The sequence below is a fragment of the Nerophis lumbriciformis genome, linkage group LG04 (genome assembly GCF_033978685.3).
Source record: "Nerophis lumbriciformis linkage group LG04, RoL_Nlum_v2.1, whole genome shotgun sequence".
NCBI classification, from domain to species: Eukaryota; Metazoa; Chordata; class Actinopteri; order Syngnathiformes; family Syngnathidae; genus Nerophis; species Nerophis lumbriciformis.
In genome coordinates this window covers 51,093,795-51,110,000 of record NC_084551.2, presented here as the reverse complement: position 1 = coordinate 51,110,000, position 16,206 = coordinate 51,093,795, and the positions used below count along the sequence as shown (strand labels likewise).

At 40.1% G+C, this 16,206-nt stretch overlaps 2 protein-coding genes across 2 annotated transcripts in view; both read right to left on the bottom strand.

The window, feature by feature from the left end:
• plekhf2 (pleckstrin homology domain containing, family F (with FYVE domain) member 2) overlaps positions 1-15,913 on the bottom strand; it is a 115,829-nt gene extending 99,916 nt beyond the window's left edge. Inside the window, exon 1 of the mRNA XM_061956830.2 lies at positions 15,789-15,913. The gene's annotated coding sequence lies outside the window, so the exon portion shown is untranslated. The remainder of the gene's footprint in view (positions 1-15,788) is intronic.
• The window catches only part of ndufaf6 (NADH:ubiquinone oxidoreductase complex assembly factor 6), a 55,221-nt gene continuing 54,729 nt past the window's right edge, over positions 15,715-16,206 (bottom strand). The window contains exon 9 of the mRNA XM_061956812.1: positions 15,715-15,974. Within this exon, the coding sequence (XP_061812796.1) occupies positions 15,846-15,974 (129 nt within the window). The 3' untranslated portion in view covers positions 15,715-15,845. The remainder of the gene's footprint in view (positions 15,975-16,206) is intronic.

Sequence of the window (16,206 nt, the reverse complement as noted above, 5' to 3'; positions counted from 1 at the left end):
TAGTGTCCAAAAAACTCTAAATTAAATCTTTGTTACTTACAATATGTTCCCCTAGTGTCCAAAAAACTCTAAATTAAGTATTTGTTACTAAGAATATGTTCCCCTAGTGTCCAAAAAACTCTAAATTAAGTCTTTGTTACGAAGAATATGTTCCCCTAGTGTCCAAAAAACTCTAAATTAAGTATTTGTTACTAAGAATATGTTCCCCTAGTGTCCAAAAAACTCTAAATTAAGTCTTTGTTACTAAGAATATGTTCCCCTAGTGTCCAAAAAACTCTAAATTAAGTCTTTGTTACTTAGAATATGTTCCCCTAGTGTCCAAAAAAGTCTAAATTAAGTCTTTGTTACTTAGAATATGTTCCCCTAGTGTCCAAAAAACTCTAAATTAAGTCTTTGTTACTAAGAATATGTTCCCATAGTGTCCAAAAAACTCTATATTAAGTCTTTGTTACTTACAAACCCCGTTTCCATATGAGTTGGGAAATTGTGTTAGATATAAATATAAACGGAATACAAATCCTTTTCAACCCATATTCAGTTGAATATGCTACAAAGACAACATCATATAATCATTAACTTTAGAATTTGATGCCAGCAACACGTGACAAAGAAGTTGGGAAAGGTGGCAATAAATACTGATAAAGTTGAGGAATGCTCATCAAACACTTATTTAGAACATACCACAGGTGAATAGGCAAATTGGGAACAGGTGGGTGCCATGATTGGGTATAAAAGTAGATTCCATGAAATGTTCAGTCATTCACAAACAAGGATGGGGCGAGGGTCACCACTTTGCCAACAAATGCGTGAGCAAATTGTTGAACACTTTAAGAAAAACCTTTCTCAACCAGCTATTGCAAGGAATTTAGGGATTTCACCATCTACGGTCCGTAATATATATATGTTTCCCGAGTGTCCAAAAAACTCTAAATTGAGTCTTTGTTACTTAGAATATGTTCCCCATACTAAAGTGTTACCAAAAACTTACAATTGTGTCTTGAATTTGAAAAAAAAAACATTTTATTTTTCACTAAAGAAGGGTTCTGTGAATGCGCATATGAAACTGGTGGGGTTCGGTACCTCCAACAAGGTTAAGAACCACTGGTCTAGTGCTAATAAACGCAATGACCTGGCTGCCCCCACCACCATCATACTTGAGGTGTTCCATGTTGTGACCTCATGTTCCTGCCCAGCGGCGTGACGAGGAAGAAAAACCCAAATGAACTGTTGAACCGGCGAGGCCGCGGTGGTCTGCAAGGTGGCGAGTCAAAACAAGGGCGCGAAGCCAGAAGCTGCAGCGTCAAGGGCGACTACGGCTTTTCTCAGCAATTACGCTGACGTGCTCGACACCGCTGCCTTGACCCCTGACAAACCCCTCGGACTCAATCAGGTGAGCGTTTCTGAAGGACTCATTAAAGTCTTTGAAAGCTACTTTAAGCCTCCGAGCGGATCTCATTTGCCACGGGCATGGATGGTAAGTTTACCTTGGCACAGAGAGGTGAAATGACAAAACGTCTGCAAGTGTTGTCAACATTGCTGCTGACAAGGTGTGGCACACGGCACCGTGAGACTGGGAGTTAAAACGAACTACTTTTTCATTGCTAAAGCAAATTCAGATGAAACGGCAGTATTTAAAAGACTTATTTTACAAACCCCAAAACCAGTGAAGTTGGCACCTTGTGTAAATGGTAAATAAAAACAGAATACAATGATTTGCTAATCTTTTTCAACTTATATTCAATTAAATAGACTGCAAAGAGAAGATATTTAATGTTCCAACTGGAAAACTTTGTTATTTTTTGCAAATATTAGCTCATTTGGAATTTGATACCTGCAACATGTTTCAAAAAAGCTTGCACAAGGGGCAAAAAAGACTGATAAAGTTGAGGCATGCTCATCAAACACTTATTTGGAACATCCCACAGGTGAACAGGCTAATTGGGAACAGGTGGGTGCCATGATTGGGTATAAAAGCAGCTTCCGTGAAATGCTCAGTCATTCACAAACAAGAATGGGGCGAGGGTCACCACTTTGTCAACAAATGTTTGAGCAACTTGTTTAAGAACAACATTTCTCAACCAGCTATTGAAAGGAATTTAGGGATTTCACCATCTACGGTCCATAATATCATCAAAAGATTCAGAGAATCTGGAGAAATCACTGCACGTAAGCGATATTACGGACCTTGGATCCCTCAGGCTGTACTGCATCAACAAGCGACATCAGTGTGTAAACGATATCACCACATGGACTCAGGAACACTTCGGAAAACCACTGCCAGTAACTACAGTTGGTCGCTACATCTGTAAGTGCAAGTTAAAACTCTCCTATGCAAGGCGAAAACCGTTCATCAACAACACCCAGAAACGCCGTCGGCTTCGCTGGGCCTGAGCTCATCTAAGATGGACTGATACAAAGTGGAAAAGTGTTCTGTGGTCTGACGAGTCCACATTTGTAATTGTTTTTGGAAACTGTGCACGTCGTGTCCTCCAAGAACAAAGAGGAAAAGAAACATCCGGATTGTTATAGGCACAAAGTTGAAAAGCCAGCATCTGTGATGGTATGGGGGTGTATTAGTGCCCAAGGCATGGGTAACTTACACATCTGTGAAGGCACCATTAATGCTGAAAGGTACATACAGGTTTTGAAGCAACGTTACCATGGACGCCCCTGCTTATTTCAGCAAGACAATGCCAAGCCTTGTGTTACATCAACATGGCTTCATAGTAAAATAGTGTGGGTACTAGACTGGCCTGCCTGTAGTCCAGACCTGTCTCCCATTGAAAATGTGTGGCGCAATATGAAGCCTAAAATAGCACAACGGAGACCCCCGGACTGTAGAACAACTTAAGCTGTACATCAAAAGCTTCAAAAATGTGTCTCCTCAGTTCCCAAACGTTTACTGAGTGTTGTTAAAAGGAAAGGCCATGTAACACAGTGGTAAAAATGCTCCTTTGCCAACTTTTCTGCAATGTGTTGCTGCCATTAAATTCTAAGTTAATGATTATTATTATATTTGTGTTTCTCAGTTGGAACATTAAGTATCTTGTCTTTGCAGTCTATTCAATTGAATATAAGTTGAAAATGATTTGCAAATCATTGTATTCTGTATTCATTTACGATTTACACAATGTGCCAACTTCACTGGTTTGGGGTTTTGTAAATTGGATTAACAGTAATAGTTCAAACTGTTCATTCAATGTAGTTTTGTTCATAAACAAAATATTTTAGAAAATGTTTGTAGAAACCTCTGAACCTATGTAATGGTAGCTATTGTTAGTTAGTTAGCAACAAAAGTCAAAAAGCTGTGGGCGGATTTTCATGAAACTTTTAGGAAATGTCCAAAAATGGGATGAGGAACAACTGATTTTAGGGTTGATCCGGATCATTTCTACTACGTTACCTTTCGTGCACGCTTCTGTATGTGTGTGTGTGTGTGTGTGTGTGTGTGTGTGTGTGTGTGTGTGTGTGTGTGTGTGTGTGTGTGTGTGTGTGTGTGTGTGTGTGTGTGTGTGTGTGTGTGTGTGTGTGTGTGTGTGTGTGTGTGTGTGTGTAGGTGTGTGTGCTAGAGATAAAAATAGTGGATGACTGACAAGAGGGTTCACTCCATTTCTTTCATTTTGCTATAGATAGCTCAAAGAGTTAAAGGCAGATTTTCATCTAACATTCATGAAATGTCAGAAATGGGATAAGGAAGAATGATTAGATTTTATATTTTATTCTGTCTGGATTCAGGATTTTTTTAACTATTGGTGGTCTGCAAATGCTTTTCTCGTTCTTAATCTTCCATTAATATTTTTCAGCCACTTTAGGAGCCTCATTTTTCATGTTGTTTTTGTGTCAACGTTTAAATAAAATGTTTAGTCAATTCAATTGATATATTGAAATATGAATGTATAACTAGATGAGGCAATTCCTGAAGGAATTGTGGGTGAATGCTCCAATGCTGAAGTTGAACTGAAATCTTGGAATTTTTTTTAGAATTGTTGAAGTAGAGCACACAATTCCCAAACAGGCTGAATATTTTGGATTTTGAACCGTTTGAATTAGATGAAAAATGTGGGAGTTGTGGAACTTTGAAGAATGTCCTATTGAATTCAATGGGAATTGCCAAAAAATTTAGGAATTTCTGGAAAAGGGGGAATTTTTTGGGAAAATGGGAGAAAACTTGAATAATCTGAATGAGTTGAAATAGTTGGTGTTGATTTTTTCAAATCGGTCTAGAAATGTTGAAGTAGTAACATGTTGAATTGAGAAATGGTATTACGGAATTCCTGGAATTTTGGGAAAACGGGGAATGTTTCCAGTTAAAAAACAACTTCACTTTTTGTCCTGATTAAGAGGAATGTTTTGATGGTAGAACGGTTGAAGTGGGTTGAAAAATGTGGGAGGAGTAGTCGCCAGAAAAAAGGGTGGAAATAGGGCTTTGGAAAACCAAGAATTTTGGAAAATCCTGGAATTTTTTTTTAGAAAAGAGCACACAATTCCCAAACAGGCTGAATATTTTTGGAGTTGGAACCGTTTGAATTAGATGAAAAATGTGGGAGTTGTGGAACTTTGAAGAATGTCCCATTGATTTCAATGGGAATTTCCAAAATATTTAGGAATTTCGGGAAAAGCGGGACTTTTGGGGAAAATGGTAGAAAACTTGAATGATCTGAATGAGTTGAAATAGTGGGTGTTGATTTTTTTCAAATCGGTCTAGAAATGTTGAAGTAGTAACATGAATTGAATTGAGAAATGGTATTACGGAATTCCTGGAATTTCGGGAAAACCGGGAATTTTTCCGGTTAAAAAAACATCTTCACTTTTTGTCCTGATTAAGAGGAATGTTTTGACGGTGGAACGGTTGATGTGGGTTGAAAATGTGGGAGTAGTAGTCGCCAGAAAAAAGGGTGGAAATAGGGCTTTGGAAAACCAAGAATTCTGTAAAATCCTGGAATTTTTTTTAGAATTGTTGAAGTAGAGCACACAATTCCCAAACAGGCTGAATAGTTTGGTGTTGGAACCGTTTGAATCAAATGAAAAATGTGGGAGTTGTGGAACTTTGAAGAATGTCCCATTGATTTCAATGGGAATTTCCAAAATATTTAGGAATTTCGGGAAAAGCGGGAATTTTGGGGAAAATGGTAGAAAACTTGAATGATCTGAATGAGTTGAAATAGTTGGTGTTGATTTTTTCAAATCGGTCGAAAAATGTTGAAGTAGTAACATGAATTGAATTGAGAAATGGTATTACGGAATTCCTGGAATTTCGGGAAAACCGGGAATTTTTACGGTTAAAAAAACAACTTCACCTTTTGTCCTGATTAAGAGGAATGTTTTGACGGTGGAACGGTTGAAGTGGGTTGAAAATGTGGGAGGAGTAGTCGCCAGAAAAAAGGGTGGAAATAGGGCTTTGGAAAACCAAGAACTCTGTAAAATCCTGGAATTTTTTTTAGAATTGTTGAAGTAGAGCACACAATTCCCAAACAGGCTGAATAGTTTGGTGTTGGAACCGTTTGAATCAGATGAAAAATGTGGGAGTTGTGGAACTTTGAAGAATGTCCCATTGATTTCAATGGGAATTTCCAAAATATTTAGGAATTTCGGGAAAAGCGGGAATTTTTGGGAAAATGGTAGAAAACTTGAATGATCTGAATGAGTTGAAATAGTTGGTGTTGATTTTTTCAAATCGGTCGAAAAATGTTGAAGTAGTAACATGAATTGCATTGAGAAATGGTATTACGGAATTCCTGGAATTTCGGGAAAACCGGGAATTTTTCCGGTTAAAAAAGCAACTTCACCTTTTGTCCTGATTAAGAGGAATGTTTTGACGGTGGAACGGTTGAAGTGGGTTGAAAATGTGGGAGGAGTAGTCGCCAGAAAAAAGGGTGGAAATAGGGCTTTGGAAAACCAAGAACTATGTAAAATCCTGGAATTTTTAAAAAAATTGTTGAAGTAGAGCACACAATTCCCAAACAGGCTGAATATTTTTGGAGTTGGAACCGTTTGAATTAGATGAAAAATGTGAGAGTTGTGGAACTTTGAAGAATGTCCCATTGATTTCAATGGGAATTTCCAAAATATTTAGGAATTTCGGGAAAAGCGGGAATTTTGGGGAAAATGGTAGAAAACTTGAATGATCTGAATGAGTTGAAATAGTTGGTGTTGATTTTTTCAAATCGGTCGAAAAATGTTGAAGTAGTAAGATGAATTGAATTGAGAAATGGTATTACGGAATTCCTGGAATTTCGGGAAAACCGGGAATTTTTCCGGTTAAAAAAACAACTTTACTTTTTGTCCTGATTAAAAGGAATGTTTTGACGGTGGAACGGTTGATGTGGGTTGAAAATGTGGGAGTAGTAGTCGCCAGAAAAAAGGGTGGAAATAGGGCTTTGGAAAACCAAGAACTCTGTAAAATCCTGGAATTTTTTTTAGAATTGTTGAAGTAGAGCACACAATTCCCAAACAGGCTGAATAGTTTGGTGTTGGAACCGTTTGAATCAGATGAAAAATGTGGGAGTTGTGGAACTTTGAAGAATGTCCCATTGATTTCAATGGGAATTTTGGGAAAAGCGGGAATTTTTTGAAAACGGTAGAAAACTTGAACGATCTGAATGAGTTGAAATAGTCGGTGTTGGAATTTTTCAAATCGGTCGAGAAATGTTGAAGTAGTAACGTGTTGAATTGAGAAATGGTATTACGGAATTCCTGGAAATCAAACACATAATATCTACGGCTTGTCACACACACAAGTGAATGCAATTCATACTTGGTCAACATCCATACAGGTCACACTGAGGGTGGCCGTATAAACAACTTTAACACTGTTACAAATATGCGCCACACTGTGAACGCACACCAAACAAGAATGACAAACACATTTCGGGAGAACATCTGCACTGTAACACAACATAAACACAACAGAACAAATACCCAGAACCCCTTGCAGCACTAACTCTTCTGGGACGCTACAATATACACCCCCCGCACCTCAACCTCCTCATGCTCTCTCGGGAAGAGCATGTCCCAAATTCCAAGCTGCTGTTTTGAGGCATGTTAAAAAAAATAATGCACTTTGTGACTTCAATAATAAATATGGCAGTGCCATGTTGGCATTTTTTCCCATAACTTGAGTTGATTTATTTTGGAAAACCTTGTTACATTGTTTAATGCATCCAGCGGGGCATCACAACAAAATTAGGCATAATAATGTGTTAATTCCACCACTGTATATATCGGTATCGGTTGATATCGGAATCGGTAATTAAGAGTTGGACAATATCGGAATATCGGCAAAAAAGCCATTATTGGACATATATAATTAATACCAATTTATTTGGAATGAAAAGTGTTTCTTACTTTTATTTTAAGACAGCTGTTGAAAATATTGACATGTGAGCAACCGTGGGATTTCCTTCCTGCAGTCTGTGTACCTCTTCCTTTACCGTCCTAATTAGTCAATATGTGTCGGAGCGTAAACGCGGCGCCATCGGAGCGTTGTGCCGTACACAGCTGCTGTGTCTGCCGCTACCGTTAATTAAACAGAGCGAAAGTTCAAGGCAAAAACGATTCTTTTAGAACTAAAGAGCAATCCGCAGTCACTCTGGAGCCCGTTTCGATCGTTGTCTGTGCGTGCTTTTGTGTACAAACACTTCCATTTCGATGAGAAGACGCGGCATCTTCTGGGGGGAAAAGGTCTCTGCAAACACGCACACTGAGAAAGAAAGCAGCTTGCCTTCAACACAGGGCACCTTTCCTATGCCATACTTATGTTTTTTTGCGTCATAAAAGATTAACTTCATGAAATATGCAGCGTGCACGGCAACACGTGCAGAGTTACGATAACAGCAGGGTGACGTTATGTAAGGAAAGCATGGCCACAATGTACTGGAGTTCCTTTCCCTTTTGATGTTTGCTTATCTGCAAATGCGTTTCTTTTTCTTGAAAGCTGATTAATGGAATGCAAACAGGGAAAACTATGTTTTACATCTATGATATGCTCACGGTGTACAACTGTGCTGCACTACACCGACAGCGGTTTCACAGTTTTTGACACGTGTCAAGAAATAATGCGCATTCCCTGCCAAAAATGGACAAACCCGTTTTAGTTCGTCAGCGATTTTAGTCAAAATTGCTGAAGTAGATATTCCTTAGCCCAGGGGTCGGCAACCCGCGGCTCCGGAGCCGCATGCGGCTCTTTGATCACTCTGATGCGGCTCAGCTGCATACTTGCCGACCCCCCCCCCCCCCCGATTTTCCCGGGAAACTTCCGGATTTCAGTGCCTCTCGCAGAAAACTCCCGGGATTAATATTCTCCGATTTTCACCCTTACAATAATAATAATAAGGGCGCGCCATGATGGTACAGCATCTAGCGCCCTCTACAATCTGTATAAACAGCGTGTCAGCTCAGCCTCTTGTTATATGCATCTTCTGCTTGCACAGGCATACTTGCTTAACAGCCACACAGGTTACACTGACGGTGGCCTTATAAAACAACTTTAACACTCTCACTAATAATGCGCCACACTTTGAACCAAAACCAAACAAGAATGACAAACACATTTCGGCAGAACATCTGCACCTTAACACAACAGAACAAATACCCAGAATCCCATGCAGCCCTGACTCTTCCGGGCTACATTATACACCCCTGTGCGTCGGTTGAGGTGGGCGGGGTTTGGTAGCGGGGAGTAATATGTAGCCCGGAAGAGTTAGGGCTGCATGGGATTCTGGGTATTTGTTCTGTTGTGTTTATGTTGTGTTACGGTGCAGATGTTCTGCCGAAATGTGTTTGTCATTCTTGTTTGGTGTGAGTTCACAGTGTGGCGCATTATTAGACGTGGATCCGAACCCAACAACATAAGCAGCACTAATTCTTCTGGGACCTACAATATACACTCCCCTCCAACTCAACCCCGCCCACCTCAACCTCCTCATGCTCTCTCAGGGAGAGCATGTCCCAAATTCCAAGCTGCTGCTTTGAGGTATGTTAAAAAAAATAATGCACTTTGTGACTTCAACAATAAATATGGCAGTGCCATGTTGGCAATTTTTTTCCATAACTTGAGTTGATTTATTTTGGAAAACCTTGTTACATTGTTTAATGCATCCAGCGGGGCATCACAACAAAACTAGGCATAATAATGTGTTAATTCCATGACTGTATATATTGGTATCGGTAATTAAGAGTTGGACAATATCGGAATATCGGATATCGGAAAAAAAGCCATTATCGGACATCTGTAGTGGAAAGTGTTTTGCCCAAGGTCACAATGGTCGTGACTAGGATGGCGGAAGCTGGAATCGAACCTGGAACCTGGAACCCTCTACCATCTGCGCCACAACCCCGATATTTGGACACGTGACACTGAACAGACTACCACCTAGGGGAACTTTTCCAATGAATTTTATATATATTACGGGCCCAGATCAGTCCAGCCCGACACACAGACAACAGCATCAAAGACACAGAAGTGGTTCACAACAAACTTAAATACGCAGTTTCTTTAAGCAGAACAGTTGTTTGTCAGACTCAACTAATGTATAACCCAACCGAGACTTCTGGTAATGGTTATGTTAAGGTATTTACCATATATGTCATGGTATATGTGGCACGGTCTTCAGGTGAGTAATCTTACTGGCCTGTGTGTGTAGTTCATATCTCCTTCAGCGTTTGCAGATATTATATTTGGATTAAAATATATCCCATCACAATAGGCCCTTTTCCACTGCAGAATCTTTTACAGGAACCTTCCCATTTACCCGGGTCAATAAAGTTCCCCCTGTGTTTCCACCAAAAACTACCCGGGTAGATTAAGTTCTTCAGGAACTTTTCGGAGTTCCTGCCAGCTAAGTGGGACTTTCGGGAGGTTCCTGGAACCTTAGCGGCAGTGGGCTCTGCTGGTTGGACACAGTTGGGGGCGTTTCTTAAACGTATTTTTCGAACACAGGACCGCCATTTACAGAATGCTGGACGACTTGTTTCTTTCCCATATTTTGTGTATTTCTATCACAGCAAACTTTACAATGAAGAGAGGAAAGGAACTTTTGACTTGTGTGTCTTTGGGCTGAAGAACACTAATCAAAATAAAAAATGACCTAAGCTCATACTTGCCAACCCTCCCGGATTTTCCGGGAGACTCCCGAAATTCAGCGCCTCTCCCGAAAACCTCCCGGGACAAATTTTGTCCGGAAAATCTCCCGAAATTCAGGCGGACTCAGGTCCTCCCTAATATAAAAAAGCATACCTGCCCAATGACGTTATAACTGTAGAATGATGGAGGGCGAGTTCTTGGTTTCTTATGTGGGTTTATTCTTAGGCAGTTTCATTAACGTCCTCCCAGTGCGGCAACAACACACAACAGCAGCAGTCACTTTTTTGTATACCGTAAAGCAGTTCGTCTGCCGTAAACAGCAATGTTGTGACACTCTTAAACAGGACAATACTGCCATCTAGTGCATTTGATGAAAGCACTTTTGTGCGTGCCACACAGCAATGCATCAGAGAAGGTGTTCAGCATGGTTCGAAAAATAGTGACAGAGAATAGGATGGACAATTCAACCCTTAACTCAACAATGAGTAGATGAGTGTTATGTGTGTGTATATGTGTAAATAAATGAACACTGAAATTCAAGTATTTTTATATATATATATATATATATATATAATAAAATATATATATAATAAAATAAATATATATATATATATATACATCTAGAATTAGCTGAACGTCAAGTATTTCTTATATATATATATATATATATATATATATATATATATATATATATATATGTATGTGTGGGAAAAAAATCACAAGACTATTTCATCTCTACAGGCCTGTTTCATGAGGGGGGGTTCCCTCAATCATCAGGAGATTTTAATGGGAGCATTCACATACCATGGATTATATAGGGCACAGAGTGGGTGGGTACAGGCTGGTGTAGGGGCGTGGTGATTGGCTCATGTGTTACCTAGGAGGTGTTTCCGTCTGTGGCGGCATGCTGTTACAATTTCGCTGCGCTTGTTGAGGGATGACAGGTCTGGACGGTAAATAATAAACAGTTTTTCTTTCAAGCATAGGTTGCATCTTTTATTACCACTATTGTAAGGTGTGCTGGATGCAAGAATTTGCCATGTTATTGAATATTCAACATTATTGTCTTTGAGGTCCCAAATGTGTTTGCTGAGTTCTGTGGTATTCCGCAGGTTTTGGTTCCTGAAAGAAGCCTGTACCCACCCACTCTGTGCCCTATATAATCCATGGTATGTGAATGCTCCCATTAAAATCTCCTGATGATTGAGGGAACCCCCCCCCATGAAACAGGCCTGTAGAGATGAAATAGTCTTGTGATTTTTTTCCCACACATACATATATTGCGCTCTACTACGGTATCGAGCACTATTTTTTGGATAACCTTATTAAGACATATATATATATATATATATATATATATATATATATATATATATATATATATATGAAATACTTGACTTGGTGAATCCTAGCTGTAAATATACCCCTCCCCTTTTAGCCACGCCCCCAACCACGCCCCCGTCCCACCCCGACAACGCCCACCCCCACCTCCCGAAATCGGAGGTCTCAAGGTTGGCAAGTATGCCTAAGCTGCTTACTACTCTGAGACTTTGTTGGAGAAATGTTGAATGAAGCAAGAGTGGAAGGTAAAATACATCTAATATTCACTATTTACTTGATTACAAGAGAGTATTAATTAGCCTCAACTTGAGTGAACAGAATGCTAATGCGAACAAGTCGTCTGCGTGAGATAAACACTGGCATTTATTATTTATATTTTGTTATTGACAACTAAAATGGACCATAAGAAATTGCCCGACCCTGATGAATGTGTTATTTACAGACAGGACAACTTTCTGACTGTTGTTTTACCATGAATTTATTTACGTGGACCCCGACTTAAAGGGGAACATTATCACAATTTCAGAATGGTTAAAACCATTAAAAATCAGTTCCCAGTGGTTTATTATATTTTTCGAAGTTTTTTTCAAAATTTTACCCATCACGCAATATCCCTAAAAAAGCTTCAAAGTGCCTGATTTTAACCATCGTTATATACACCCGTCCATTTTCCTGTGACGTCACATAGTGAAACCAACACAAACAAACATGGCGGAAAGAACAGCAAGCTATAGCGACATTAGCTCGGATTCAGACTCGGATTTCAGCGGCTTAAGCGATTCAACAGATTACGCATGTATTGAAACGGATGGTTGTAGTGTGGAGGCAGGTAGCGAAAACGAAATTGAAGAAGAAACTGAAGCTATTGAGCCATATCTGTTTGAACCGTATGCAAGCGAAACCGACGAAAACGACACGACAGCCAGCGACACGGGAGAAAGAGAGGACGAATTTGGCGATCGCCTTCTAACCAACGATTGGTATGTGTTTGTTTGGCATTAAAGGAAACTAACAACTATGAACTAGGTTTACAGCATATGAAATACATTTGGCAACAACATGCACTTTGAGAGTACAGACAGCCCAATTTTCATCAATTAATATATTCTGTAGACATACCCTCATCCGCGCTCTTTTCCTGAAAGCTGATCAGTCCAGTTTTGGAGTTGATGTCAGCAGGCCAGGGAAGCTAGGGTCGATATTCTTCTCTTGCCAAGACATCCAGGGGGTTTAGCTCGCTCGTCTGCGGGAACAAACTGCCGCCATTGCTTGCCGTGCTACCGAGGTCCTTTGTCCCTGAATTGCTCACACACTCCGGCAGATTCAATGGGGGTCTGGCGGCAGATTTCTTTGACTTTATCGTTGGAAATGCATCTGCTTTGAGTGTCGCAGGATATCCACACATTCTTGCCATCTCTGTCGTAGCATAGCTTTCGTCGGTAAAGTGTGCGGAACAAACGTCCAATTTCTTGCCACTTTCGCATCTTTGGGCCACTGGTGCAACTTGAATCCGTCCCTGTTCGTGTTGTTACACCCTCCGACAACACACCGACGAGGCATGATGTCTCCAAGGTACGGATAACAGTCGAAAAAACGGAAAATAACAGAGCTGATTTGACTCGGTGTTTGAGAAAATGGCGGATTGCTTCCCGATGTGACGTCACGTTGTGACATCATCGCTCCGAGAGCGAATATTAGAAAGGCGTTTAATTCGCCAAAATTCACCCATTTAGAGTTCGGAAATCGGTTAAAAAAATATATGGTCTTTTTTCTGCAACATCAAGGTGTATATTGACGCTTACATAGGTCTGGTGATAATGTTCCCCTTTAAACAAGTTGAAAAACTTATTCGGGTGTTACCATTTAGTGGTCAATAGTACGGAATATGTACTGTACTGTGCAATGTACTAATAAAAGTTGCAATCAATCAATCAATCAATCAATGGACATTGCAGACAAAAGCCTGACTTTTCATGAACACTTCGGCATACTTTATTTGTTAAATAATTTTGTTTTGTATATTATTGCTTTGTATTTAATGTACCGTATTTTTCGGACTATAAGTCGCAGTTTTTTTCATAGTTTGGCCGGGGGTGTGACTTATACTCAGGAGCGACTTATGTGTGAAATTATTAACACATTACCGTAAAATATCAAATAATATTATTTAGCTCATTCACGTAAGAGACTAGACCAGGGGTCGGCAACCTTTACCACTCAAAGAGCCATTTTGACCAGTTTCACAAATTAAAGAAAGCCACAAAAATCTTTTGAAATTTAAGATGAAATAACACTGCATACAAAGTTTTTTTTCTTGCTTTGTGCTATGTATAAATCAAGGGTTTCAGACGCGCGGCCCACACCTTAATATGAAAATTAAATGTTGTGAATGGCGCTTGACAGTATCATACTTGTCAACTCTCCCGATTATTCCGATAGACTACAAATTTCAGTGCAACTTTTCTCTTGAACGTACTGTGATGGTACAGCATTTAGCGCCCACTACAACCAGCGTGCCAGCCCAGCCACACGTAGTATGGGGCTTCTGCTTGCTCACATAAGTGACAGCAAGGCATACTTGGTCAACAACCACACAGGTTACACTGACGGTGGCAGTATAAAAAACTTTAACACTCTTACTAATAATGCGTCACACTGTGAACCCACACCAAACAAGAATGACAAACACATTTCGGGAGTACATCTGCACCTTAACACAACATAAACACAACAGAACAAATACCCAGAATCCTATGCAGCCCTAACTCTTCCGCTACCAAACCCCGCCCACCTCAACCTACGCACGGAGGGGTGGGAGGGGTTGATGTGTGAGGGAGCAGGGTTGGGGTGGGGGCGGGGTTTGGTGGTAGCAGGGGTGTATAATGTAGCCCGGAAGAGTCAGGGCTGCATGGGATTCTGGGTATTTGTTCTGTTGTGTTTATGTTGTGTTAAGGTGCAGATGTTCTATCGGAATGTGTTTGTCATTCTTGTTTGGTTTTGGTTCAAAGTGTGGCGCATTATTAGTAAGAGTGTTAAAGTTGTTTTATATGGCCACCGTCAGTGTAACCTGTGTGCCTGTTGACCAAGTATGCCTTGCTGTCACTTACGCGTGCAAGCCGAAGATGCATACAACAAAAGGCTTGGCTGGCACGCTGTTAATACATACTGTAGAGGGCGTTAAATGCTGTACCATAATGGCATGCCCTTATTTTTATTATAAGGGTGAAAATCGGAGGTTATTAATCCCGGGAGTTTTCTGCGAGAGGCACTGAAATCCGGAAATCCCCCGGGAAAATCGGGAGGGTCGGCAAGTATGCAGCTGAGCCGCGGGTTGCCGACCCCTGGACTAGACGTATAAGATTTCATGGGATTTAGCCATTAGGAGTGACAGATTGTTTGGTAAACGTATAGCATGTTCTATATGTTATAGTTATTTGAATGACTCTTACCATAATATGTTACGTTAACATACCAGTTGGTTATTTATGCCTCATATAACGTACACTTATTCAGCCTGTTGTTCACTATTCTTGATTTATTTTAAATTGCCTTTCAAATGTCTATTCTTGCTGTTGGCTTTTATCAAATACATTTCCCCAAAAAATGCGACTTATACTCCAGTGCGACTTATATATGGTTTTTACCTTCTTTATTATGCATTTTTGGCCGGTGCGACTTATACTCCGGAGCGACTTATACTCCGAAAAATACGGTACTTACTTTTCAGTTAAAAAAAACTATGTCCTAATACTGTATTTATTTACATGGTATCAGTGTAGAGATATACTGGACCACTCATCCATACGTCATCATCCTGATTTGTATAAACTACCTGAACTGTGAAATGCGGTGGAAACACAAACCACACACTTCTACAGTTCCTGGAACCTCCAGTTTCAGGAAATGTAGAAGTGTGTGGAACTACAGGTTCCAGGAACCAAAAGTTCCCAGGTGGAAAAAGGCCTCATACATACCATTTTCTACCGCCTGTCCCTCTCAGGTCATAAGGGCGGGATGTGGGCTGTTAAGAGTTTAAGATTTTAGTCTTTTCAAACATAGGAAACAACAGGCTGTCTCCAGTTATCACCTGCTTCGAATAACTCTCCTACTTTTTGTGGTTTAGGTGAATAAACGCGCCATCTCTAATTGAAATCAAGAGCAAAAAAAGGTTTGAATGTTAAAATGTCGGGTCTGGTAGTTATCATATTGGCCGAACAGTCAGGAGATTGAAGTTCAAATAGGCTCTAGTGATAATAACATATTGTCATATATGTGCCAGGGCTCAATAAAGGTTGGGAAACACTGATTTATAGATAGCAATCCAAAAAGACAAAGAGTAACCAAGTAAAATAACTTGTTACTTTACCTAAATGTCCACCATTTCTTTAAGTCTACGTGCGCTGCAGATTGTTCGAGAAAAGGGTCAGTAGGTCTTCTTCCAGGAGCGCAGATACAGCTGGATGGGAAGAAGGGGGTTCCTTTTCTGCAGGCTTGGGTGGAAGATGTCAAAATCCGCCTTTCTCACCCTTTGCAGGTAGTCCTCCAACACTACCTGCGGCACACACAGAAGAAGAAGAAGTAGAAAGTGTTGTCTGCTTTGTTTGTTGCTGTTGTTGTTTCAGAGAGAATGGTAATAGACTGGAACAGTTGGTTGATTGAAGTTTGTTTGAAGCTTCAACATGATACGTCACGTATTTAACATTTTTCTTTAAACACACCTCTAGTAGGAAGAAGCAAAGCTTATTTGTTACTTTAACCTGTTCAGTGGCCCTGTGGTTAGAGTG